The sequence below is a fragment of the Vespula vulgaris genome, chromosome 19 (genome assembly GCF_905475345.1).
Source record: "Vespula vulgaris chromosome 19, iyVesVulg1.1, whole genome shotgun sequence".
NCBI classification, from domain to species: Eukaryota; Metazoa; Arthropoda; class Insecta; order Hymenoptera; family Vespidae; genus Vespula; species Vespula vulgaris.
The window spans coordinates 422,501-450,051 of NC_066604.1; the positions used below are offsets into that span (position 1 = coordinate 422,501).

A 27,551-nucleotide genomic window follows, 5' to 3' on the forward strand; every position below is an offset into this window, starting at 1 on the left:
TTGTTTTGTTTTTAGTAAAATAAAACTAACGGTCGGTTTTAGGAGAAGAAAATTTAGAAAAAGATCCTTTTTCGCAAAACTTTTTTGTATTCTCCTCATTTTTAATCATACATGGATTTGCTTTTTTTTTCTTTGTTTACTTTACATTCAATGTTAACTATAATCACGTAAGAATAATCGAATATATCGATAGTTTTTCAAGTTATTCGTAATATTGTTCTTTTTTCTCTTACTTTTTTCTTTCTTTTTATATTTCGTTTTTTTTTCAGAAATTAAAACTTTGGTCATTGTATTTAGAAAAGAAGAAAGAGAGAAATTCTTTCTTAAGAGATATTTTCCCCATTTTTAGTTGTTTGTGCAATTGTTCCTTTTTTTTTATGTTTTTGCTTTTTTTTCGATTTACATTCAACGCTAATTATAAATACGTAACAATAGCCAAGTATATTGATAAACTTTTATAAATTATTCGTGGTTCTTTCTTTTTTTACTTTTCTTTTCTTTCTATTTTTTGTTTTTTTTCGGAAATTGATTATTGAATTTAGAAAAGAAGAATGAGAGAAATCCTTTCTCGTGAAATATATTTTTCATTTTTAGTCGTTCGTGGAATTGTTTTTTTTTCTTTTTTCCTTTTATTTTACATTTAGCAGTAATTGCAAGCGTATAAGCCCAATCGATAAAATTTTACAAATCACTCGTCTAGTTGTTCTTTTTTTTTCTTTTTTTCCTAAAGCTGAAACTTTAACAATCTGACTTAAAAAAGAAAAATAAGAGAAACGTAACATATTGTCACGTAACATTTTTTTTTGTAATTAAAAAAATTTTTTTATCATTAATAGAATAACTTTTTATTTTTTTTTCCTTTTTGTTTTACATTTAACACTAATTGCAAATGAAATCATATATATCGATAAAGTTTTACGAAGGTAAGAGGATAACGTTTATTGTATTTATAACTCCCTCTCTCTTTTTTTTCTTTCATTTTTTTTCGGATAAAACAATTATTATTGTAGCCATGCTCGTTACGAGGTTGTTACGGATGTGGCTTAAACGGGACGGGTTTAGCTTTAGGATCATCAAGGTCTAAAGTATAAGCGATTACGTCGACTCCACCGTTCGTATTATTGTAATATCTTTCGGTGTGATAAAGAGTTCTACCTATCACTTTATCCTCAACATCGTACGAGTATGGTTGACCGTTAGAAAGATATCCTGATGTGATGACCCTTGACGTACCAAGACCCTTTGTTACAATCGTACCAGGACCATTCGTAATAATCGTACTACCGTCGGTTGCGAAACTTTTGAATTCTCCTACAAATAATAAAAAAATATAAATAAATCATTCTCGAAAAAATTTTAAACGTAATATGCAGCACAGTAAGTCAGAAAATTACTATTAGTAGACGTTAAAATATGAAAAAAAAAACAAATTTTATAAAACGATCAAGATTATTAAAACTAAAGGGGAAATAAAATGGATTATTTTTATATAAGTTACTGGAATTAAAATCGAAGAGATAAGAGTGTATGCTCTGATAAGAGGAGATTGTCATCGATACGACGACGATTAGGGAAATCGTGAAATATTTCATTTTGCTTTTTTGAACTTAAATAGAGAAATGTGAACTCGAATCCAAATTTTTCTCGAATTATTCGATATTAACGTTAAAATTAATTTTTTATTTTACTGGTGAAAGATTCTTCGATTAGTTATTTAAAAATTCGTTCTTGACTGAATTCATGTAAAAAAAAAAGTAAATAAAAAAAGGAAGAAGACAAATTTACGGTGAAAAGCACTTTCGAAAGCACTATGAATAAACTGTCAAGTATGAAGGGTTTAGAAAATATGCTCAAAAGTCGGATTACGTATTTTTCTTATATTGAAGATTGCTTAATAAAAATGTTCTGTGATTTTTTTTTTTATATGAAAAATTAAACAGACTGCTTATGCAATAGAATGATTCATTTAAACACAAGTATATTTCAAAATACAGTGAGTCAGAAAATTATCAACACACGCAAGAAGTTAACGGAAATATGAAAAATAAATAGATAATAAAAGAATATTCAATATGTTTTATTAAAATAGAAAATATTATATTTAGACTGAATTAATGAAAGTATTAAAATGAAACAATAATGTTATCATTTATAGTTATGAAAAAATTAAGCGTAACAATTCTTTGCTCTATAAATTACAAAATTAACGGTGTATGTAATGTATTCTACGAAAAATGCTTTCTTTTACTATTCAAGACTAAATATAAGACAGTGTTCAATTAACATCAGAATACTCAGTTTGCAAAATTTAATAAGAAAGAATACAATAGCATGCTATTATAGTCGGAAAAGGAATAGAAATCATTTCAGAGATAAGAAATTTCATTATTTCTCCCTGGAAAAATGGAAAACTATACGAAGAGATTGGAAATACGATGAATAAAAATGATATAATTGTAACAAATATTATTAAAATATTTAAAAATGAAAACAGAATAGAGAATAAGATCGGTCGATGAAGAAAGAAGCCCTTAAATTCAATCGAAGAACGATTTGTTGTACGAAAAGTCAAAGAAGATTGGAAAATGAGTTCAACGAAAATTAATGTTCTTCTCTCAAACTTTTCTAATAAAAGAGTATCACGAAAAAATTCATACAATGGTTGCTTAGATCAGAAAAAAGGTGTATGCGAGTGCTATAATATATAGAAAGAGAACGTGTAAAATTTGCCGACAAGTATATTTCTCAAGCTATTGAATTTTCTAGAAACGTAATATTTCACGATGAAAACAAATTTAATATTTGAGGGTCGGACCGTCATTAAAAAGTATGAAAAAAGTCAAACAAGGAAGTGAACCTTAAGAATCTTCGTTCAATGATTAAGCACGATGGCAATGTTATGGTATGGTGTTGTAGCAGTTATTATGGTACAGAAAAATTAGAATTTATTACTGAAATTATGAATACGAATGACAGATTTACATGTTTCGAAGAATAATTTAAAAAGAGTGCTGAAAAAATGGGTATTTTGAACGCGTAACGATTTTATTAAGGCAACGATTCCAAATACAAATCAAAGATCGTTCAAGAATGGTTGTTGTATAATTGTCTAAATGTTATAAATACACCAGCTCAGTCACCGTATTTAAATCCGATCGAGATAGCATGTGAGAGACTTGACAAGAAAATAAGAAAACATTCGATTACTAACAAAACGAATCTGCAAAATAAACCGATAGAAAAATGGTACAACATTGAAAAAGATTATCTTAACAAAATTTATAAAAGACTTATGGATATAATAAAAAACGAAAAGAATATTCTACGAAATATTAATTACAATAAAATTATTAAATATCATGATATGTATTAATGATATAGAAATTGTTACTTTTCATTTCTTTATAACTACAAATAGTTAATATAATATAATAGATAATATTATTGTTTTTTTTTAATTAATTTTATTAATAAAAAGCGTAAATATTATATTTCTTTGAATAAAATGTATTGAAAGTTCATTCGTCATCCATATTTTTTTCATAATTCCTTCAGCTCCGTGCTTGCGGAAATAATTTTATGGGTCACTGTACACACGAATCGACAGGCGTATTTTATTGTCGAACATTCATACACCTAATATTTTATTTTAATCGTTTGAAATTACACTATCATTATGATTAACGATCGCGTACTAGCGAAGGTGCTGGTTAACGAATGTTATAAACATTTTTCAGTAAAAGGTCACAGCTAAGTCCGATCGTCGTTCTTACCGGTGCAATCTTCTTGCTTCGTGCGTTAAAGTATAAATCACTCGTAAAAGATTCTTAACTAAGGAGGGAAAAAGAGAAAAGAAGAAATGAGAAAGAAAAATGAAAATAAAAAAAAATAAAAAGAGGATCTTTGATTGAAGATAAGGAGCGTATAAGACACCTCGGGGATATCACGAGTAAAATCACGGTAATAAAAGTTTCCCGTAGTATAAATCGAGATCCTCTTTATATATCACGATATTATCACGAAGTTCGATGATTGGAAGGAGGTCGTCGATGAACGCGATCGTCGTTCTCCTTGAATCGATCGATCGAACGAACGAACGAACGAACGGTCTCGGTCGATAGTGAAAGGATCTCTTTCGTTTCCCTTTTTTCTCATTTTCTTTTCTTTTTTTGCATTCGCTTAAGAATATAGAATCTCCATTGTAACGAAAAAAAAAAGAAAAGAAAACCGTTAAAGAGTTATTCGGAGATTGAAAATACGTTTTTTTTATATTTTTATTATTTTTTTCTTTTCCAATTTATTACCTTTTTTAATTGCCTCCTGAACAGAATCAGTATACTTTGTTACGTCGGCTATCGACTTTTCCACGTTTTTTTGTATATTATATTGAAGATTTTCTATACCCTGTTGTATATCCTGTTGAAACTTATTCAAATCCATGTTTAATCCGTCCAACCAGCCTTCTGTTCGACCCTCGCTCGTGCTGTAACAATTTTATTTAACGATTGCAAAATATTATGATCGCAATTTTTTCTTTGTTTGTTTTTCTTTTTTTTTCTTCCTTCTTCACTCGTACAACGCAGTAGCGAAATAGTTAAGCCACGTAGCGTGTTACGTCGACAACAATGGATGTATCTTGCTTCCGATTGGTCCTTTGATGTGTATGTGTATATATATATGTGTGTATATGTGTATGTCTATATATACATGTATATATATCTGTGTGTCTATATATATATGTATATATACGTGTGTGTATATATATATATATTTATATGTGTGTTCTTTTATTTTATATCTGTATTCTATAAGAAAAAGAAACACTCACAATATCATCCAAATTCCAAACGCAAGTAGTAACTTTCCATATGACATCTTGAATTTTCTCGTGCGCGTTTTGGTATACACAGAAATGTAAGTATATATATATAAAAAAAAAAAAAAAATACGAAAGATTCGAAATAAATTCAAATTTAATCGATTGCCGGCAAACAATGAAACGGATCCAATTACGTGTTCGTGGTTGCGTACTTACTTACTTACTTAGTTACGACGCGAAAACAACTACGTGGTGAAACTGTTAATGCGATACGGCGCAATGCACCGACGCTTTTTATACTTCACTAATACCACTATATATTCACGCTTGTTGTTAGGTTATCGTCGTCACCGTTTAAATCGTCGTAGTCGTAGACGAACTACTAACCAACCGGCTAACTAAACTAACTAACTAACATCGTTGTCGTCCTTGTCATTTCTCTATTGCATTGTATTCGATGTAATAATAATGATTGTTAATACAGGTTACAAGATGATCAAGTTTGTCGATCAACACGAACACATGCTCGATATACGATAATACTATCTGTTATCGCAGGAATCGCGAAATGATAATTTTTTTTTCTAATTTTTCTCTAACCTCCTTCGCATATGGATAAGTATGAATCATAATCGTACGATTCGAATGCGCATATAATGTATTATATACATACATTACGTACTATGTATATCAAAAAGAAATTAGCTGAATATAGTGATTGCTCAACATTGACGATTGAAAATTGACGATAGACGCTCTCTTTAAACGATTCTATGTTCTTCTTCTTCTTCTGCTTCCTTCTCTTCTTCTTCTTCTTATTATTATTCTTCCTTTTATTCTTCTTTCTCGCAATTTGCTCGAACACAATCATTGGTTCCGTTCACTCTTTAGGGTTCTAGCTCGTGCCTGGTAACGAGACAAGCGCTTCGTGAAGCCGATTAAGGATAAGAGGATCTGAAAGGAGGATAGAAAGAGAGAGAGAGAGAGAGAGAGAGAGAGAGAGAGAGAGAGAGAGAGAGAGAGAGAGAGAAAGAGAGAGAGAGAGAGAGAGAGAGAGAGAATGACTGTAATTCATCCAAATAGTTAGTTATCTTTCTTCGAACGATTGACGTCTTTATTTTCAGACGACTTTCAACGACTAGTTTATTATTACATTTACATAGATATAGTACATTTTCTCTAGAAGTATTCTTATGATGAATATATATACTTCAAATCTTGAAACTTTAACGGTACGCATATGGTTATTTTATGTGCTTAATTAATGGTTAGATAGATATTAATAATAAATAAATTAGAGGAATAAATGTAAAAGTTAAGAAAATAAAACGAAGCAAAACATTTGTTCTCAAATTTTTATTATTTATTTAATTATTTATGTAAAATAAAACAAATATTAATTTTTATTGTTTTACAAATATTTATTTATAATATTTATTAGTAATAATATTTATTGACATTTAGTTAGTGACATTTAGACTTTCAACGTAACATTGGCGTTCTATAGTAATCGTATACTATGGATTCTATTCATATCAATGTATTTATATACATATACATATATATATATATATACACATACTCACACACACATATGCACATACATATATGTAACTACATACGTACGCTTGAAAAGACAGAATGAAACAAAACAAAGAAAAATAGACAAAATAATATTAATTTTTATAATTTTTCATACAACATCTATTAACCTTCAATGAGACATTAGTGTTCTAAAGCAATCATATATTATGGATTCTATTCGTATCAATATGTATATGTGTGTGTTATGTGTATACGTACATTTAAAAGAACAAAACAAAACAAAAGAAAATAATTAATCTCAAATTTTAATTGTGTGTAAATACATAATTATACACACATATATATATGTATATATATATATATATACATGTACTTAAAAAAACAAAACAAAACAAAACATTGATTCCCGAATTTTAATTATATTATACATTTTAATTATATAAATGTAAAACAAAATAGATGAAAATATATAAATAATATTAATTATAATAATTTTTCAACAATTATTAATTTCCACTGGAACGCTGTGTTCTATAGCAATCTTATTATGGATTCTATTCGCATCAATGTATTTACGTTCATATGTACATATATATATATTTACTTGAAAATTTTTGTCATCGAAAGATAAACAGATATATAGATATATAGATAGATTCCTTAATAATAAATGAAATCGGATAAATGGAAGGACACGTGCTATTATTATTCGTTCACGTTGTACACAGTTACGAGAGATCCTTTGCATGCCGTTTTCCCGTCGGTGTTGTTGTTCAACGTCCCGTTGGAACGCAGGATAGAGTCATAAAGTCGTCGAAAGTAGCGTAACCAGTGCTCGAGTGTAGGCACTCGACGACGACGACGACACGAGCAAAGGGAATTTGTACGACGAGAGCTAAGGTCGATATATTCTAGAGAGAGAAAAAGAGAGAGAGAAAGAGAGAGAGAGAACTTCGTTGTTGACCCATGGGCCAGAAACAGGTTCTGAATTCGGGATTATACGGCACGTACGAAACCGCATCTTCTCGTACGAGACTCCTCTTCTTATCCTCTTCTTTGGATTGTACGCATTGATCTTCCCTTACCCCCCGTATCCTTATAGTAAACGGCCTCCTCTATACTTTTCGTCCTTGAACCCTTTCTCCCTTCCATTACCATCGTTTTCTCGTGAGGGCAGGTAGTAGCTCGAGGTGGGTCCACCTCGTAAACGCGTAATCATGTTCTCTGCCCTCCCTCTCTCTCTTTCTCACTCTCTCTCTTCTCTCTCTCTCTCTCTCTCTCTCTCTCTCTCTCTCTCTCTCTCTCTTTCTTTGATAGAAGGTAGGAGAGAAAGAGAGAGATGGAAATAAAAGGAGTTGAATCGAGAGAAGCCGATGTACGAGACCTATCGTCCTTGACGGATTGTAACCTTGAGATAGGACGAGTCTTCGGATGAATGACAAGTACTGTCTTCCATCCTTCATCAAAAGGACGACTACGTGCTAGAAGATTGGTCCTTTTTTGAATTTATCTATATATTTTTTCAAAAGGATAAAATGAAAGAAAGAAAAAGAAAACAATAACAATAATAATAACTTGTTACACTACCAACCAGTTTTCGATGCGCTTTAAATGGTTACAAGTAAAATTACTTTATTATATTGTATTTCGATTTCGAATTACGATCTTTTTTGAATCGTTTTATTGTTTTTCATTATTTTAGGCTTATTTTAGAAGATAAAATGAAAAGAAAAGAAAGGAAAAGGAAAAACAACAACAATAACTTGATATATGGTTAATTATCTTTTAATACGCTTTAAATAGCTGAAAATAGAATTATTTTATTATCATACGGTTTCGAATTACGATCTTCGTCGAAGTTGTTTCGCTTTTGTCGCTTTATCAGACAGAGTAATTAAAACAGGAAAAGAAAGAAACAATAACCAACAGTTGTTATTCGTCAACCATCTTTCGATGCCTTTTAAGCCACTAAAAATAGAACAACTTTATTATTGTTTGAATTATGATCTTTTTCGAAGACAAAAAGAAAAAAAAATAGACAATAATAACAAAAACTTGTTAAATCATCAATCATCTTTCGTTCCTTTGAAGATCTAAAAATAAAATAATTTCATTATCCATCGAATTGAAACTATGATCAACTACAGATTTGTCTTTTATTTTGTCGCCCATATTCGTAAAGAGAAAGTGAAAAGAAATAAAAAGAAATAAGAAATAAAAAATGAAAGAAAAGAAAGAAAAACAGGTAAGAACAACGACAACGACAAGAACGATGTAATCGTTACATAATCAAGCATCGTTCGGTGGCACTTAATTAAAGAGCTAAAAATAAAATCATTTCATACAATATTATCCTCCGAATTCGAATTACCGCCATAACAAATGCTGATGTTTTACGATCGAATGAGAAGCGATTGGCCGTGCTCGCTCGTAGCGCCAAGTGGCGACGACCTAGCGGCGACCGCGGGAAACTTTGAAAACTGCTTCTCCTCCCTCGAGAATAGTCAGCCGCCTTTGCTTTCATAGGCCGTACGAGAAACGTAGAAAGAGAAAGAAAGAAAGAATGATAGAAAGAATGAGAAAGAGAGAGAGAGAAAAGAGAAAGAGGGAGACGGAATAAGAGAGAATGAGAGAGAAAGGAAACAGCCGGGGGCCGGTCGGCCGGTCGTGAAGGAGGGGGAGGGAGAAAAAGGTCGGTGGAGTGGTAAACTGGTGTACTCGTGGCGCACACCGTCCCGAGTCTTCAGTCAGTCTTCGGATGGCGGAGTGTAAATCGTGTGAATCGTTAAGGTTGTGTGTCTCCTCTCTCTCTCTCTCTTGCGCTCTCCCACCCCAGGCACCCCCCTTTTACTCCACCGACCCGTCAATATTTCTTCCGTCGTGTAAACAAACGCGACGACATTTTTCTATCACTACAGGTCGAACAAACGATCTGTAGTTTATCGTCTCTCGTTACTATATTATAATCGACGAATTTGCTTTAACCGCGTAATTCGCCGAACAAATATATACTATATATTATATTTATATATATATATATATATATATATATATGATATATAAGGAGAAATTAAAAAAAGATAAAAAAACAAGAAAGAGACAGAGCATAAAAGAACATTAGTGAAATGGAGTGACAGTTTACGTACTCTCTTAATGTGAATTTTTTTTATTTCTTATTTTGTTTCTTTTTTTTTCCTTCCTTCTTTCTTTCTTTCTTTCTTCCCCGAAAAGAAGTTTAACAAACATGAAAATCTACGTCGAGCGTGGACAGAAACAACATGAGGGATAACGCCGGGGAAGATCTTAACGGTTAGACGAATCTTGGGCGGATTTAAGAAGACAATTATCGAAAGATTTTTTCGACACGAGTAAAGAGTAAGTACTTTAAGTATATAAATAAAAGCGAGTACTTAAAGCGAGTACTTTAAATGTAACAATTTTTCCCAAACGTTTTCTCCTCTTATTATGAAGATGGGAAGGGGTAGATGACTGGTAGGATGAGAGAGAAGAAGGGAAAGGAGCAAAATGAAAGAGAAAGAAAAAAAAAAGAAAAAGTGAGTAATTCACTTCGATATCTATACATTTTTTGAACGCGATATAGAATAATATAAAGTAGACAAACGTTATTATAAGCGTAGGTACATATAGTTGGCGCTCCTTGGTCACGTGACGCGATTTAACCGAGCCCGACGAAGGCGTCCTTAAGGTGCGCGTGGGTGTAATTAGTTATGGTTTTACCATCTCGTTAGAAAGAGAGAAAGAGAGAGAGAGAGAGAGAGAGAGAGAGAGAGAGAGAGAGAGAGAGAGAGAGAGAGAGAGAGAACGAGAACGTAGAATGGATGAACGAAGGTCTTGCAACCAGTAGAATTTATTCTCGTCTTCGTCCTCATCCTCGTCATGCTTTGTAAGAGAATGGATCGTAAACATTTTTTTCTTTTTCTTTTCTTTCTTTTTTTTCTTTTCTTTTTTTTTGCTACAAGTAATCACGACAATATAACGATTGACGTTCTATACTTTTAATGTTCTCATTTTCTCCTACTGTGTTTACGTATATAAGTAAGTACTTACTTATTTATACGTACTTTTGTGTTTATGTATGTATTCGTAAAATATACGTACTTATGTATATAGTACGTACGATTAAACGATGATATTTCTCTCGCGATTAATTCGACGACGACCTCGTACAATCGTAAGAAAGTCAATCGACGACTATATATATATAGGCATGTATATATATATATATATATATATATATATATATATATATATATATATTCGGTCATCGTATTGAGAATGTGGGATCGAAGAGATCATTGCTGTTCGGACTTTCAATCGATTTAATGCAAGAACGTTGAGAAAGAGAGAGAGAGAGAGAGAGAGAGAGAGAGAGAGAGAGAGAGAGAGAGAGAGAGAGAGAGAGAGAGAGAGAGAGAGATTTCAATTGAAACGATCTATATCACATGGAGTATAGCGAATTATATGAAAATTTATATTTGATTTTCACAGATTCCGCATATATAGATCCTGGAACATAAATTAATAATACGTTGTCGTACGAGATCTAGAAATTGATGTTACATAGATACATACATATATACATACATAGATATATATACGTACATACATACGTATATATGTATATATGTATATATATTTATTCTGTATTTACGATTTTCATAATATCGGTTAAATAGACGACGTTTATAAATGAGCTTCGATTCTCATGACTCGTGCGATCCTAATCTCTCTTTCTCCCCTTCTCTCTCTGTCTTTCTCTTTCTCTTTCTTTCTCTTTCTTGCCTGTGGCCTGATATTATAGGAGCATTTCAGTATCGTAATAGGATTATGGCATTAACGCACGTAGGTATCGAGGACAGTATCCGTTAGTATTAGCCACTTCCTGCCGCGCACTCTCTCTTTCTCTTTTTTTTTCTCTCTCTCTCTCTCTGTTTCTGTTTCTGTCTCTGTCTACCTTCTTTTTCTCTCTTTCTTACCCTTTCTTCATTTCTCCATTTTTCATTTTGTTCTTATATCATCGATCTTTAGATCATAGCAATTACGCCGTTCTCGCTATGAAGAAACTTTACCTGTTCTTTTTTCTTTCTTTTCTTTTAACCCTCCTTCAAATCCCCATAGACGTGAGAGGTTATATATATATATATATATATATATATATATATATATGTCATAGAAAATGTTATCTGTCCCACCTTCAAGATTAGATTCGTGAGAAATCTTCTTCGTAACGTCGTTTCAGATCTATCTCCTACCATTCGTATGTTTGCGCAACGGAAGCAACAAATTATCAATTTGTTATCGGATTTAAACTGTCTCTTCTAAACGTAGAATAATGTAATCGTTACTTGTCATCAGATTCATATACTTATTAAAAAAAGGGAAAAAAATACGTACATGTATGCATATATATATGTATATAATGAAATTATTATGTATATATATACACCCCCACCCCCCACACACACATACATATAAATATACATATATAATAAAATTGTTACTATTAAGAATATTATATCATTTTCTAGATTTATTATATATTATATATTTGTTATATATACATAATAAAATTGTTATTATTAAGAATATTATATTATTAAGAATATTAAAATAGTATATTAAGAATTGTTATATTATCTATTGTTATGTTATTATATAATATTATGTAATTATTATATTATATACTACATTAGATTATTCGACTCGTTTTCGTTAGATCATCGATTTCAACTTGTCGAATTAATTGATGGAATCATTAAAGAAGCATATATACATACATATCTCTTTTTCTTTCATAAAAAGAGAGAAAGAGAAAAGACATAAAAATCGAGGAGTGTCAACGCGATCTCTTTCTCTCTCTGTTTCTCTCGTTCTCTTTCTTTTACGTCGTTATCGCTCCCACGTATATTTCATGGAAGATACTTTTCAGACCGACGTCTTATCTCGAAGGATTCGTTCTTATCGACTTACGTTGAACGAAGGAAAGAGAAAAAGAGACAGACAGACAGACAGATTGAAAGAGAGAGAGAGAAAGACAGACAGAGAGAGAGAGAGAGAGAGAGAGAGAGAGAGAGAAAGGGAGAGAGAGAGAAAGAGAGAAACAGAGGGAGAGAGGGAGAGAGAAACGGAGAGAGAGAGAAGATCTGAGTGACGTCTCGATTCTGGTTCGTCTCATCTTTGTAGATGATGCGAACACCGAAACCAGTTTTCAATTTCTCACCTACACATGCGCGCCCACGATTTGTTGGCGCGATCTTGAACGTATTATATGAATAATACATGTTTCTTATATGAATTTATATATATATATATATATATATATATATATATATATATATATAAGCATCAAAGTACATCTATCTATGTACATATAGATATACATGTATACGTAGGTTTATATAAATATGCACGTAATTGTGAAGATGTTCCAAGTAAAGAATATTAGATACTATTTAATGAATATCATTTTGTTTTATTTTTAACACTGTATCAAATTTTACAATTAAAAAATCTCATTGATAATATCAGTGGTTCATAGAGTGTGGCGAAGTTAAGTAAAAACACGTGTTTCGCATCTGTTTCGTGATTCGCGCACGCGTCTGAGATGTTGAAGATGGGGATAGAAAACGAGTGTGAGAGGAGAGAGAGAGAGAGAGAGAGAGAGAGAGAGAGAGAGAGAGAGAAAGAGAGAGAGAGAGAGAGAAAGGAAAAGACGAAAATGTGATGGAGGAGTTTTTTTCATTCGTTAGTTTCTTCATTTTAAAGCACCTACTTCCTCAATGTTTATCTTTCGTTTTTATTCAAGCAGACCCTCTATCTTTCTCTTTCTTCCTCTCTCCCTCTTTTTCTCAAAGAAACACAAAGTTATATACGCAGTAAATCTTTCAAGTCACACGAGCAACGATCGAGTCTCGTATATTTTTGCAAGGATTACAAATATATATATATATATATATATATATATATATATAATATATAATATATATGTATATTTATATATATTTATATAACTATATAATTAAGACATAAATATATATATATATAATAAAATATTATAGACACACCTATATATACATACACACACATATAAAATTGATTGGAATCTTCTTGAAACTTATATTATTTATATATATTAATTATATTTGCTGAAAATTTTATTATACATTTGATGTATATCAAGTGAGAGACATCGAAATATCCAGAAATTTTAACCTAAGGAATAAAAAATCTGTAAATTTTAAACCCAAATGTGAAAACTACAATTTTCATCATTTTTAATTGTTCCTACCTCACAGCATCATTAATCGATTTCGATGAAATTTTCACCATATATATAAGACAGAATAGAAATAAATCTTGAAAATGTATTATTTAAATTTTCATTACAGACTGAGATAAGAAAAAAAGAAGATTATAAAAAGCGATATTTACTTTTTCCTTCGTGATTCCGACCAATTACAATTTCTTTCCAACCATTTGTTTTTTCTTTACACACCATTTAATAAATTAAATTCCTTTTAACTCCCCCCTTCCTAAAAAGAAAAGAAATGAAAATCAAGTCGTTTCATCGAATCTTAAAAAAGTTATTTCGTTGCAAAAAGTATGCGCTTAATTTTTCTCATACATTAACTAAATATACCCGTACTTATATAATAAAAAATATATGCATAAATATATATACACACACATATACGCACACATACACATTATGAATACACAAATATATTTTTTTTTCGAAGAAGAATCCGTGGGAGCTCCGATAAATATAATCGAGAAGAGAACATTAATATTTCGTCATTTTCAAAATGGATCCAGCACTACCGATATAATAAAAGTCCTATCTATGTATTTGCTCACGCATGGAACGTAACACATAGCGTTCGCGATTCCACGGCACGAACCTGTATCCGTCTTCTTGTTCTTTTTTTCGTGCGGCCAATGGTCAGGCACTCCGTAACAGCAACAGCACCAGCAACAGCAACAGCAACAGCAATAGCACCAGCACCAGCAACAGCAACAGCAACAGCAACAGCACCAGTACCAGCACCAGCAGCACTAGCAGCAGCAGCAGTAGCTGCACGGACGAAGGAACCGTATATGGTGCTGGCCTACTACCTCCTTTCATCGCACACAGATAACCAAGGCACGTCGTTGAAAACGCGAATAACTTCGTATATTTTTTACTCTTCGATCCTCTCGTAACGCGATTCGTTTCTCATTTTTTTACCTCATCTTTGTATTATTATTATATCGAACTACGATATAACAACGATATATCGCGAATGAATAAATCAATTGTTGTAATATTTACTATTTTCATATTTTTATCTTTAAAGGTTTCTACTTTTGAAGGTTCTACGTATTGACAAAGTCTATTTTTTTGCATTTCTCTAATTATCATGTTAATTATGTGAGTATTTTACGAAGAAATGTTTTACGTTGGCTTGATATATAAGAACTCGTGCGATTATATAGGTATATTTATCTATCTTTATTTTTTATTTCTTCCTTTCTTTTCTTTCTTTTTTTGAATATTTAGCATTACGAAAAAGATAATGTACATTGATTTGGAGAAAAATATGTGATAAGGGGGATTTTTTTAGATTCTTTTTCTCTTTTTTTTTTTTCTTATATTTAAACTACTTTTATAATTCCTGACAAATACAAACATATATATATATATATATATATATATATATACATTACATTATTTATATTTTATATTTATTTATATATTTTATATTTAATTATATATTTACTATTTATTTGGTCAGTATTTTATTTTAGTTACTAATAATAAGTATTTTACAAAATGAATAGTCAACAAACTATTATATTTGTAAATATTTTCATTGAAATACGTGTTAATAATTTTTGTATTAATCGGTATAATACTGATCGCTTATATTACTTATTGATATTTTATTATAAATATTGGATATTTATTTGAAATATTGATTAAAAATTTTTTAAAAATACCGATCCATTAAAAAACAATATTTGTAGTTCTTATATATTTTAGCATTAAAAGATAATGTAGATCGATATTAAAGGAAAATATATGACAAGTTGAATTTTTTTAGATTTTTTTTTCAAATTAAATTGCTCTTATATTTGCTGATATGCATGCAGAGATACTATTTATATTTCATTTCTATTTATTTGTTCAGTATTTCGTATCAATTACTTTTACTACTTATTTTATAAAATAAATGATCAAATTTAAAATACTTACAAATTATCATATTTATAAATATTTTAATTATAATACATATTAACACTTCTTGTATTAATCTATATAATACTAATCGCTTATATTACCTTCTTATATTTTTTTATAAATACAAAACATTGATTTAAAATACCAATTAAAAATGTTTTAAAAATATTGACCGAATAAATAACAGTCTTTATATTCTTTGAATACTTTAGCATTACGAGAGAGATAATGTAGATCTACATTAAAGGAAAATATCTGATAAGTTGAATTTTTTTAGATTTTTTATTTTTTTATTCTTTTTATTTATATTGCTTTCATAATTACTGTTACACGTAAATGCACGCACGCACGCACGTACGCTCGCTCGCTCGCTACACACACACACAGATATATATACACACAGAAAGGTACACATATATACACACACATGTATATATGTATAATAGAGTATCTTTACATCTAACGTAGGCCGGAAACAAAGTGTACGCATTCGAGTAAGCTGGTAGGCGTAGAAGGGAAATTCCTTAGTAAAATGTTAGCTTATTTCATGTAGCGTATTTAATTACGATATATAAAGCATTTTCTTGGATGATTTAATATACATATATTCGTGTATTCGAACGAAACAAATATCTATAATATATATTTCACAAACAAAATATATAGTATGATTTATTTAACAAGAAGAATATTAAATAAATGAGACGAATGAATTTTCGTGAGCTTGAGAAATAAGAAAGTCATGTAAACGTAAGCTAGAACCAAGCGAAATGTTTTTTCATGTTACTATACTATCGATAGTTACGATTAATAGCCCGCGGCAAGGCAACCACCTTGGACCATTGGTTACGCCTATGTTTGTTAGATACGTATATTCTAAAGATGAATAAGAAGGGGTGCTACTTTCCGCATGAACGAATTGCGCGCTCGTTCGAATCGCGATCGCGGATAATCGCGAGAATGATCGAGATAGGTTTAACAGTCGTTTATACACATGCACACATGTAGATATATACAGCCTACATGTATATAACACGGTGTCTATTATTTAAAAAAGCTTTTCACGTATATATGTATGTATCTATGCACATATATATGTATATGTGTGTGTGTATATTTATGTATGTATATAGATATATGTTGTATGTATGTACGTACCTGCGTACGTGATGTGTACCATGTCGCACGCGCCACAATTCGATTTCATTTGAATCGTAACCGGACTTACGCGTACGATTTTCCTTGAATCGATCGATAAAATCGAATCTTCTCGTGTGTAACTACGAGGCTAAATAATTTTTTTCAAATGACAGCTACGACGATGACGACGACGAAATACCTTAACAAGTGCATGCGATAAACGTATCAAGATTATTAACACTGAAAGGGTGCAAACGGTGGGGGGAGTAAAACGGATTATTTTTCTACAAATCACTCGAATTACTCGAGATAAGAGTGTAAATTCTGATAAGAGGAGATTATCGTCGATACTACGTCGGCGATCGTGGGTCGTGAAAATATTTCATTTTCCTTTTCTGTACTTAAGTAGAGAAATATGAACCCGAATTCGGAGTTTCTAGAATTATTTAATGTTAACGTTTAAATTAATTTTTTATTTTATTGGCGGAAGATTCTTCGATTAGTTATTTAAAAATTTGTTTTGATTGAATTCATGTGAAAAAAATAAAAAAAAAGGACAAATTTATGGTGAAAAGCACTTTCGAATGTATGAATAAACTGTCAAGTATAAATGGTTTAGAAAATATGCTCAAAAGTCGGATTCCGTATTTTTCTCACATTAAAGATTGTTTAATAAAAATGTTCTGTGGTTTTTCTTTATATATGAAAAATTAAATCAGACTTTGTTTATGCAATAGAATGATAAGCACAAGTATATTTCAAAATACAGTGATTCAGAAAGTTATTTGTACAGGGAGTTAACGGAAATATGAAAAATAAATAAGTAATAAAAGAATATTTCAATATCTTTTATTAATAAGAAAATATAATATGTAGACTTTGAATTAATGAAACTATCAAAATGAAATAATAATGTCATCATTTATAATAATGAAAATATTAAGTGTAATAATTCTTTGCTGTTCTATATTAGATCATAAAATTAATGGCATACGTAAAGTATTCTATAAAATACAATTGAACTGTCCAATTTCGATTTTCTTATATTCTCCTCTACTATTCATAGACTCAGTATAAGATATTGTAACGTTCAGTCAACATCAGAATGCTGAATTTGTAAAATTTAATATAATCGGATATAATAGTGCTTTATCATGGTCAGAAAAGAAATAGAAACGACTTTAAAGATAAGAAATTTCGTTATTTCTCATTGGAAAAATGGAAAATTATGCAGAGAGATTGGAAATATGGTAAATAAAAATGATATAATTATAAGAAATATTATTAAAATATTTAAAAATGAAAGCAGAATACAAAATAAGATCGGTCGATGGAGAAAGTTTTTAAATTCAATCGAAAAACGATTTGTTGTTCGAAAAGTCAAAGAAGATTGGAAAATGAGTTCAACGAAAATTAATGTTCTTCTCTCAAATTTTTCTAATAAAAGTATATCACGAAAAAATTCGTACAATGGTCGCTTAGATCAGAAAAAAGGCATATGTGAATGCCATGATGTATAGAAAGAGAACGTGTAAAATTTGCCGACAAGTATATTTCTCAACCTATTGAATTTTGAAGAAACGTAATGTTTCGCAATGAAAGCAAATTCAATATTTGAAGTCGGATAGTTATCAAAAAGTGTGAAAAAAGTCAAACGAAGAAATAAACCTTAAGAATCTTCGTTCAACGATTAAGCATGGTTGCGGCAATATTATGATGTGGTGTTGTATTTTTATGGTAACTTATTATAATAGAAAAAAATTAGAATTTATTACTAAATTATGAATACGAACTATAATACATTTAAATGTTTCGAAAAATATTTTATAAAAGAGTGCTGAAAAAAATGGAGATTTTGAACGCGTATCAATTTTATTAAAGCAACGACCTCAAACACCAATCAAGGATCGTTCAAGAATGGTTGTAGTATGATTTACGAAAAGTTATAAATAACCCAGCTCAGTCACCGGACTTAAATTCGATCGAGATAGCGTATGATAGACTTGATAAGAAAATAAAAAAACATTCGATTACTAATAAAATAGATCTGGAAAATAAAATGATAGTATAATGGTACAACATTGAAGAAGATTATTTTAACAAAATAAATAAGAGACTTACAGATATTATAAAACAGAAAGGATAGCCTACGAAATATTAATCACAATAAAATTATTAAATTTCAGAATATGTATCAGTAATTTTGATGGCCTAATTTAATGCAAGAAAATTATTTTTCGTTTTTTCATAAATGTACATTATAATACCGTAAATACATTTTGTTTTTAAATAGTTTTATTAATTCATACTTTAAATATTGTTTCTTTTTTTATATAAAAGTATTAAATTATTATATTTTTAATACTTTTTTAAATATTCAAAAAATTGAATAATATATTAATTTATTAAATTAAATAAGATTAACTTTCAAAATTTCCTTAATTTTGTTTGCAAAAATATCAAGTATATCTAGTTTTTTTCTATATTTTTTATTAGATAAATTAAAGTTGGTTTTAGAGATTTTAAACCGTTTTAGCAAATTTCTTCAATCTCATTTTCTTTTTTTTTCTTTCATTAATTTTAAGAAAATTAAAAAAAAAAGTGAACGTACATGTCAAATTGTTTATTTTTACTCTATTTCTATGAATTAAACCTAACAAACGAATTAATATAAGAATTAATATAAGAATCAATTTATATCAATGAAACGACACTTTTTAACAATTTCATTGATCACAAAAAATATAAATCAATTAATTAACGAATTAATAAAAAAATCAATGAAAGTGATTTCATAATTTCATGACGTAATTCCGAAGCAGTTATACCACTTATCAATAGTTAGCAACGTTTACTTAAAATCTAATTTATTTAAAATTTATTTATCTAACAAAATTATTATTATTGTTATATGGTGGCGTGGTGGAAAAAGAGAATGAAACTTGATTTTGGTCATCTTTTTCTACTTAACACGTTGATTTCGAAAGAAACGATAATAAATCGTTAACGAACGTTTGTTCACGCTTTTTTCTTATTTTTTTTTCTTTTTTTGTGGGTCTATTTAAAAAACGTCTTATACTTAAATGTCGAAACTAACGTGTTTCGAGGCAAGGTTTCATTTTCTACGATGCATGCGATATACGAAAGGGAAACAGTGCTTAACTTATTATTATACGTTGGGGAGAAACGTGGTCGGTAGGAATATCAATGCATCCTTTGTATCGCGTAAATGTACGTGTGTGTAATATACAGACATATGTACATATATGCTCACATACATACATACATATATACATACATGACTATACCTATATATATAGAAACGTAAACCACTGAGAAACAGTTTACTCCCTTTTTTAGATTTTTATTTACCTTTAAATTAACATCTTCGATAGTACAAAAGAAGTTTTATATATATACACGCACACACATATATATAATATAATATATAATATAATATATGTTTATATATATATACTCATCTTTTTTGTGATAAACAAATAAATTTTTAGGTTTTTATTTACCTTTCGGTAGTCAAAAAAAAAAATTTGTGTGTGTACAACGTACACACAAATATACATACGTATACATATAAATTATGTAGATATATAGATGTATATATAAGTATATAAACTCTGTGTCTGTGCGTATATGTGTGTACACACGTTTTTTTTTTGAACCAATAATTTTTTAAGTTTGTATTTATCTTTAAATTAACATCCTTGATAGTGAAAAAAAAGAAAATTTATATATATCTATATCTATATCTATATTTATACACGCACACATATTTTTTTTTTGGTAAACGAGTAAGTAGGTGCTACGCAGTATATCGATTAGATTCACGATACGGAACGTTGAAAATACCTGCAATTATGTTTTATCGTCGGTACGAGGTTTTATCGTCGATAAAAAGTTGTACGACGACCTTCGAAAAAATTCGAAGTTTTATCGATCAACGTATCACTTTTATCTAATACGAATCTTTTGTACTTACTGTTCCTTTTTTCTTTTTCTTTTTCTTTTTTTAGTTTTTTTTTTTTTTTTCAAACAAGAAGAAGAAAACTATGACGAATTTGATTGGTCGTGGCGCGCAGCTGGACGGCCGCGTTCGTTTCCAATGAAATTACATATCGCTGACCCGTGTCATCGGCTCATCGATCATTCTCTCTTGTTGATTCCGTCGACTAAATTTTCATCTCACTTTATCCCTTTGATTCATCTCTTTATTGAATGCTGGTAATAACAATACATCAAACTAATATTACACAGCTTTTACGAAAAGATCGAATAAAATACATCACGATTGTTTGTTTGTTGTTATCTCTCTAGTTGAACGGTGCTCTCAAAATTCTAAGAATTAATAGGAAAGAGAGAGAGAGAGAGAGAATGAGAAGAAAGAAACGAAATAACCACGTTCATTATCCCGTCAAATCCTTGAATACAGAAACAAACATTAATTTCACAAGGATTTAAAATTATGGTTTCTTTAGAATAACCTGGTTCAAAGACCACGGTTCCGCACGTCATACTTACTTTACACAAGACAGGCCGAGTTTGCCGAGTTGCGAAGTTTATCCGGAAAAACAAGATATTTCTTACGTCTTCTTCTTCTTCTTCTTCTTCATCGTCATCATCATCATCATCATCCTCTATCCTTTTCTCTTTCGTTTGAAAAAAAGAAGAAAAAAAAGAATCATCGTCACGTCTCGGAATCGTGCTAACGGTTCGGCAAACAGGACAAGGAAAAAGAGAGAATCAACGACGTGTGACAGACAGGACGACGCCGTTCCTCTTATCAGGTTTCGAGCGTTTCTATGTGTATATATATATATATGTATGTGTGTATATGATACATATAGAGATACAGTCACGTAGGCACAGGATGTATACGTATAACATCAGTTTTATTTGTCTTATTTTTCTCTTTTCGTAACACCTGAACGATCCAACCGATGATATCGATGTCGTTCAGGTGTATGATCGAATTTTTACTAGCACACCGAACGTACCGATATCGATATCATCGAGTTCGAGATAACTGACTAACCATCAGTTGTGCTTCGTTCCTTCTTTGTTTAAATCATCGATGTCTTTGAGCATTCGAAATAATCTTTGAGGTTTATTATATATGTTATATTTTTATTAATATATTCTTTCTTGTTTTTTTTTTTTTTTTTTTTTTTTAATATATATTTGTGAATCGTGAACGTATTGTCGTCGTTACGATGGTTATAGTGTTACGAAAAAAAAAAAGAATTATTCGTTAAGAAATGATCGTAAAGATTTTACGTTTAACTCGACACTTTCGAGATCTATAAACCAACCATAAGAACCTCTGTCTTTCATCGATATCACGCGCAGTTGCTGTGTTTGCGTTTGAGTTAAATAAACTCAAAGGTGTCAAGTATTTTCCCTGATATATTCAATATAAGCGAGTGGTAAAGCGAACGTTCAAACGAGCTGCCTATATTCACTGTTTTAACGCTAAAAGCGCCTTTGAAAATATCAACTTCGATACATATGTATGTACATATATATTGTATATATGTAGAATACGTACGTACATTATGTATATTATATCAAAATGGAAAGAAAGAAGAAAAAAAATTGGAAACGTTTGGATTGAATTTGAAAAGTAGTGTGAAGATTGAATACAAAAAAAAGAATCTTTCAAGGTCAGAATTTTCATATTGAGGGAATAAATAAAATAGAGCGAGGATAGATGAAAGTCTAACGAAACCGTTGATACATATGTATGTATCATATACGTAAAACTTACCTATATTATATGAAAAAAGGAAAGAAGAAAAAGAAGAATAGTTGAATGAAATTTAAAGATTAGTCCTTTGAAGATTGAGAACAAAACTCAAGGTCAGAATTTTCATATTGAAGGAACGAATAAAATAAATAAAACAGGAAAAGAAGTATTTAGATTAAATTTAAGAATTAATTCGCATAAAGATTGGAAAGAATATTATCAAGCACGGAATTTTCATATCAAATAATAAATAGTTATATAATAATAATAGATTCGTATTATATATAATAATAATAATAATAATAATAATAGATCGAAAACAGATGAGATGACAAACTAACAAATCGATTGATGTATGTGTATAGTTGTATACATTTATGTATATTATAAAAAAAAAGAAAAGAGAAAAATAATTGTATAAAATTCAAAAATTAGTAGTGTAAAGATCGAAAAAGATTATCAAGAATGAAAATCTAATTATTATTTGAAACATATGTATACATACATATATATACATATACATACATACATATATATATATGTATGTAAAATGTATGTGTATTATATAAAAAATGAAAACTAGTAAAATGTCAAATTCAATTTTTAAATTCGTATATGAAGATTGAAAGAACTGTCAGACAGGAAATTTTTATATTGAAAGAATTGATGAAATAAAATGAAGATAGGTGAGATGAGAACACAATGAATCCATCAATATACACATATCTACATATAAATATATATATATATATATTATATGAAAAAAGCAAAAAAACGAATTAAATTAAATAAATTTATTACGTAATAATCGAAAAAAATTGTCAAGCTTGAAAATCTAACCAATTACATTATATATTATACACACACACACACACACATATATATATAAACGTACGCATTATATGAAAAAGAAAAAAATGTTTGAATTAAATTTAAGAATTAATTCGTATGAAGATTGAAAAAAATAGAACTATTAAGCATGGAATTTTCATATCGAATAATAAATAAATCGAATAGATCGAAAACAGGTCAGATGAAAAACTAACGAACTGATTCATATATATATATATATATATATATATATATATATATATACACATACATATATATATATATGTGTGTGTGTGTATATACGTATGTATGTATGTATGTATGTATAAACGTACGTATATTATACTGAAGGAAGAAAAGAATAGTTGTATTAAATTCGAGAATTAGTCATGTGAAGATTGAAAAAAAAATGTCAAGGCCGAAATTTTTATATCGAGAGAATAAAATAGAACGAAGGGAAGTGAAATGAAAAACTAACGATTCTTTCGGTACATACGTATGTATGTATAATATGTATTATTTGAAAACGTGTATTATATAAAAAAGGAAAAAAGAGAAATGTCCGATTCAGTTTTCAAATTCGTTTATGAAGATTGAAAAAATTGTCACGAGCGCAACTTTTATATTGAAGAAATAGATGAAATAAAATAAAAATAGATAAGATGAGAACAAAACGAATCGGTTGATACATATATGTGTGTGTGTGTAAAAAGGTACGTATTATATGAAAAGAAGAAGAAAAATGTTTGGATTAAATTTCAAAAGTAATTCGTAAAGATAAAACAGACGAGATTAAAAACAATTCATGCTATTATATAAGAAAAAAAAAGAAAGAAAAAGGAAGAAAAAAAAAATGTTCGGTATCGATCGAAAAGAATTCTGTGCCAGAAGATTTAAGAAATTTCGTCGAGCACGAAAATTTGTGTAGTATTGTAGTAATAGATAAAATATAACAAGGGGGAATGATAGGTAAGATAAAAAAAAGTTTAACGAATCCGATCAAAATGTTTCATCTCTTTCTGATGTTTTTCTTAGCAGACAAGTGGTCTCTCTCGGTCACGAGTCACGTACGCACTCGTTCCGCTTATACTGTTATTAATTAGTGCAAACAATCTCGACCATATGTCGAGACTTGCTCGCGGCGTTGGTTAAGAGTAAGAGAGTTAGATAGATAAAGAGAAAGAGGGAGAGAGATAGAGAGATAGAAAGAGACCCCATAATTTATATATCGCGATAGAAGAGTCCAAGCGAGTTAGCAGACCGCACCAATCGGTAGATACAGGAACATAGTAGTAAATCCCAAGCAATAATAATCTCTTCGTATCTTTTGCTAACCATACGCATCGGTAATAAGCGCGATTTCGCCTGCGAATTAATCATTTAACGCTTATGCATTAAATATGAGGAGACTAAATAACTGAAGAAAGTAATATTAACCAACGATCGTTTCTATTTCATGAAAATTTTAAGATAGGATCCAAATAAATCTGTTATATTTATATGATGGTTAACATGTTTACGTTTACGACATGTTATGATTCATTTTCTTTTTTTTTCTTTTTTTTTCTTTTCCTTCTCTCTCTCTCTCTCTCTCTCTCTCTCTCTTTCTCTCTAGTTGATTTCCTCTTGGAGAACGATTATCTCTTGGTGTTACCTCTTTGATAAGAGAGGAAATCGAGAGCAAAGCTTAGGAGATATCTTTCATTCTCAACTAACGAAGAAAAACCTAGCATGAAGCGTATTATTCGATTAGTCAGGTAATCATTCGATCGATTCGATCGATAATTAAACAAATCAGTTTTCTTCCGATCGATTTCACGCTAAGCTTTTTCATCGATTTATTGAACAATCTTATCCAAACTTTTTTTATGACGTATATAATCGAGAAATTCTGATATTTTAACGGAACATCGTTTGATTATTTTTTAGATTTGGTTAGATATTACTAATGAATAAATTGAGCAAGTAAATATAAGACTTATGTAAAAGAAAATGAATAAGTTTATTTATAAATTTTTAATTGTACATTAAATGAGAAATACGTGGAAATATTTAAAAATTATTAATTTTTAAAATTTCTTTTTTCTTGTAACGTTCATTGACTTTTTTTCAACGTAGTTTAGGAAACGCTTTTACATAGCAATATCGATTGGATTCTATTCATATCAATGTATTTACGTATTCAATCGAATTTCAACAATGATAGAACCATGTCATGAGTTTTTTAAACAAAATCAGTTGAAAAAGGAAGAGTACAGTTTATGCGTATGAAATAGAATTTTTGAAAAAAAATTATTTTCGTTTTATATGAAAATATTATAATAATATTAATTTTTATAATATTTTTTTTTAATATGTAACGTTCATATATTTTTTTTTAACATAGTTTGAAAAACGTTGTTATTGATTGAATTTTATTCACATACGTCCTGTATATATATTTAGATATATATATATATATATATATATATATATATATATATATATATATATATATATATATATAGGATGTTCAATCGAATTTCAATCGAGCAATGAATTTTTGGGACCTTTTGAACTTTGTGAAAAAAATAATTCAAGAAAGGAAGAATACAGTTTATGCGTATGATATTTCATTTTCAAGAAGAACAACTTTCAAAGCATCGTTTTAAATGAAAATATTATATCATTAATTCTTATAATTTTGTTTGTCACAGAACGTTTATTGACATTTTTCAGCGAGAAACGCTGTTATATAGCAATATTGATCGGATTCTATTCATTTCAATGTATTTACATATACAGGGTGTCCAATAAGTATTTAGAACCTTTTGAACTTTATGACAAAAAATAATTCAAAAAAGGAAGATAATGGTTTATGCGTATGACCTTCCGTTTTCGAGAAGAACAACTTTTAAAAAGATCGTTTTAAATGAAAATATTAAAGTGATAATAATATTCATAATTTTTTTTTTCACTGAATACTTATTGATTCAACGCGGAACACCAGTTTATCCTTAATTTACCATTCATTGTAATTTTCTCTCTCTCTCTCTCTCTCTCTGTTTTTCTCTTTGTGAATATATTTCACATCGAGCTTCGCCATAGAAAGGTCTTCAGACTTCGATCCGAGAGTTGACATCGTCCGATAGCGAGAACAATTGTACGTATAAGCCGACATAAACGTACGGATGATGTACGGAGTTTCTTACGATTGTTAGCAATATCCATGATTTCTCTGGAATGTCAATATTATCTGTTCAGTTGGCACTATGTTCAAGAGTATATATGTGTACGATATTCCTTCTCTCTCTCTCTTTCTCTTATTCTTTCTCTCTCTTTCTTTCTCTCTTTCTCTCTGAGTTCTTTGCAATTTATACATTGGGCATTGATCTTGGGGGACACATATACATATATTCATTATTCATTCTTGAACATAAAGCTTCCAGCTTCTCTCATGTCATCGCGAGTTAGCAAAGCTCGTTCCGAAGTGCGAGAGAAAGAGAGAGGGAGAGAGAGAGAGAGAGAGGTCAACTCGAGTAAGATAGCCCTCTTATCGAAGAAGAGAAAGAAAGAGAGGAGAGAGAGAGAGAGAGAGAAAGAGAGAGAAAATAAATGATTTATCTGCTGACAAGCACCTGTTTTACAAATTTACGTGATATATAGGATCGGTCGTATTAATCTTTTCTTGAATAGTTCCAATAAATTAGGGTTTGTGAATACATTGATATAACTTTGAATGGAAAATCCTGTTAATCTTTAAGAATTATTTTACCGTATATAATTAAGGAAGACTCGCATACAATTAACGAACAAATAATAAATGTATTGTTGTTTTTATTTTAAATGATTAGTATTTAATAATCGAATTAATCAAACATGATATATCGAATTTAAATATTCAAACGTAGAAGACATCTCTTATTCTCTCTCTCTCTCTCTCTCTCTGTCTCTCTGTCTCTCTGTCTCTCTGTTTGTATGTCTACCTGTTTTTTTTGGAAATTCTACAAATTTACTCGATAGAAAATCAATTATGTTAATTCCTTTATAGTAAACACATTAATATTAATTTATCGAAAATCCTGTAAATTATTAAGAATTATTTTAGTAATGTATTCGTATTTAATAATCGAATTAATCTAACATAATGTATCGAATTCGAACGTTCAAACTCGAAAAACATCTCTCATTTTTTTCTTCCTCTATCTGTCTCTCTGTTTGTCCTCTTCTTTTTC

The 27,551-nt window shown here is 29.7% G+C and overlaps 2 protein-coding genes and 2 long non-coding RNA genes across 5 annotated transcripts in view; 2 read left to right on the plus strand and 2 right to left on the minus strand.

Annotated features, from left to right (window-relative positions):
* Positions 1 to 818: 818 nt before the first annotated feature.
* On the minus strand, positions 819 to 5,095 carry LOC127070856 (uncharacterized). The gene is made up of 3 exons (XM_051009390.1): positions 4,829 to 5,095; positions 4,305 to 4,483; positions 819 to 1,311 (listed from the first exon to the last, which is right to left on the minus strand). The coding sequence occupies exons 1-3, from the start codon at positions 4,873 to 4,875 to the stop codon at positions 1,031 to 1,033; spliced, it is 507 nt and encodes a 168-aa protein (XP_050865347.1). The 5' UTR covers positions 4,876 to 5,095; the 3' UTR covers positions 819 to 1,030.
* A 3,991-nt stretch (positions 5,096 to 9,086) lies between these two features.
* The window catches only part of LOC127070882 (semaphorin-5A), an 89,363-nt gene continuing 70,898 nt past the window's right edge, over positions 9,087 to 27,551 (plus strand). The window contains exons 1-2 of one of the 2 annotated variants that reach the window (XM_051009426.1): positions 9,087 to 9,739; positions 9,836 to 9,918. In XM_051009426.1, the coding sequence (XP_050865383.1) occupies positions 9,850 to 9,918 (69 nt within the window). In that variant the 5' untranslated portion in view covers positions 9,087 to 9,739; positions 9,836 to 9,849. The remainder of the gene's footprint in view (positions 9,740 to 9,835; positions 9,919 to 27,551) is intronic. The other variant, XM_051009427.1, reaches the window with a different exon arrangement.
* Positions 9,925 to 13,096, plus strand: LOC127070884 (uncharacterized). The gene is made up of 2 exons (XR_007784716.1): positions 9,925 to 10,070; positions 11,625 to 13,096. It is a non-coding gene; the product is annotated as an uncharacterized LOC127070884 (long non-coding RNA).
* On the minus strand, positions 20,958 to 21,498 carry LOC127070885 (uncharacterized). Its single transcript, XR_007784717.1, has 2 exons — positions 21,282 to 21,498; positions 20,958 to 21,181 (listed from the first exon to the last, which is right to left on the minus strand). It is a non-coding gene; the product is annotated as an uncharacterized LOC127070885 (long non-coding RNA).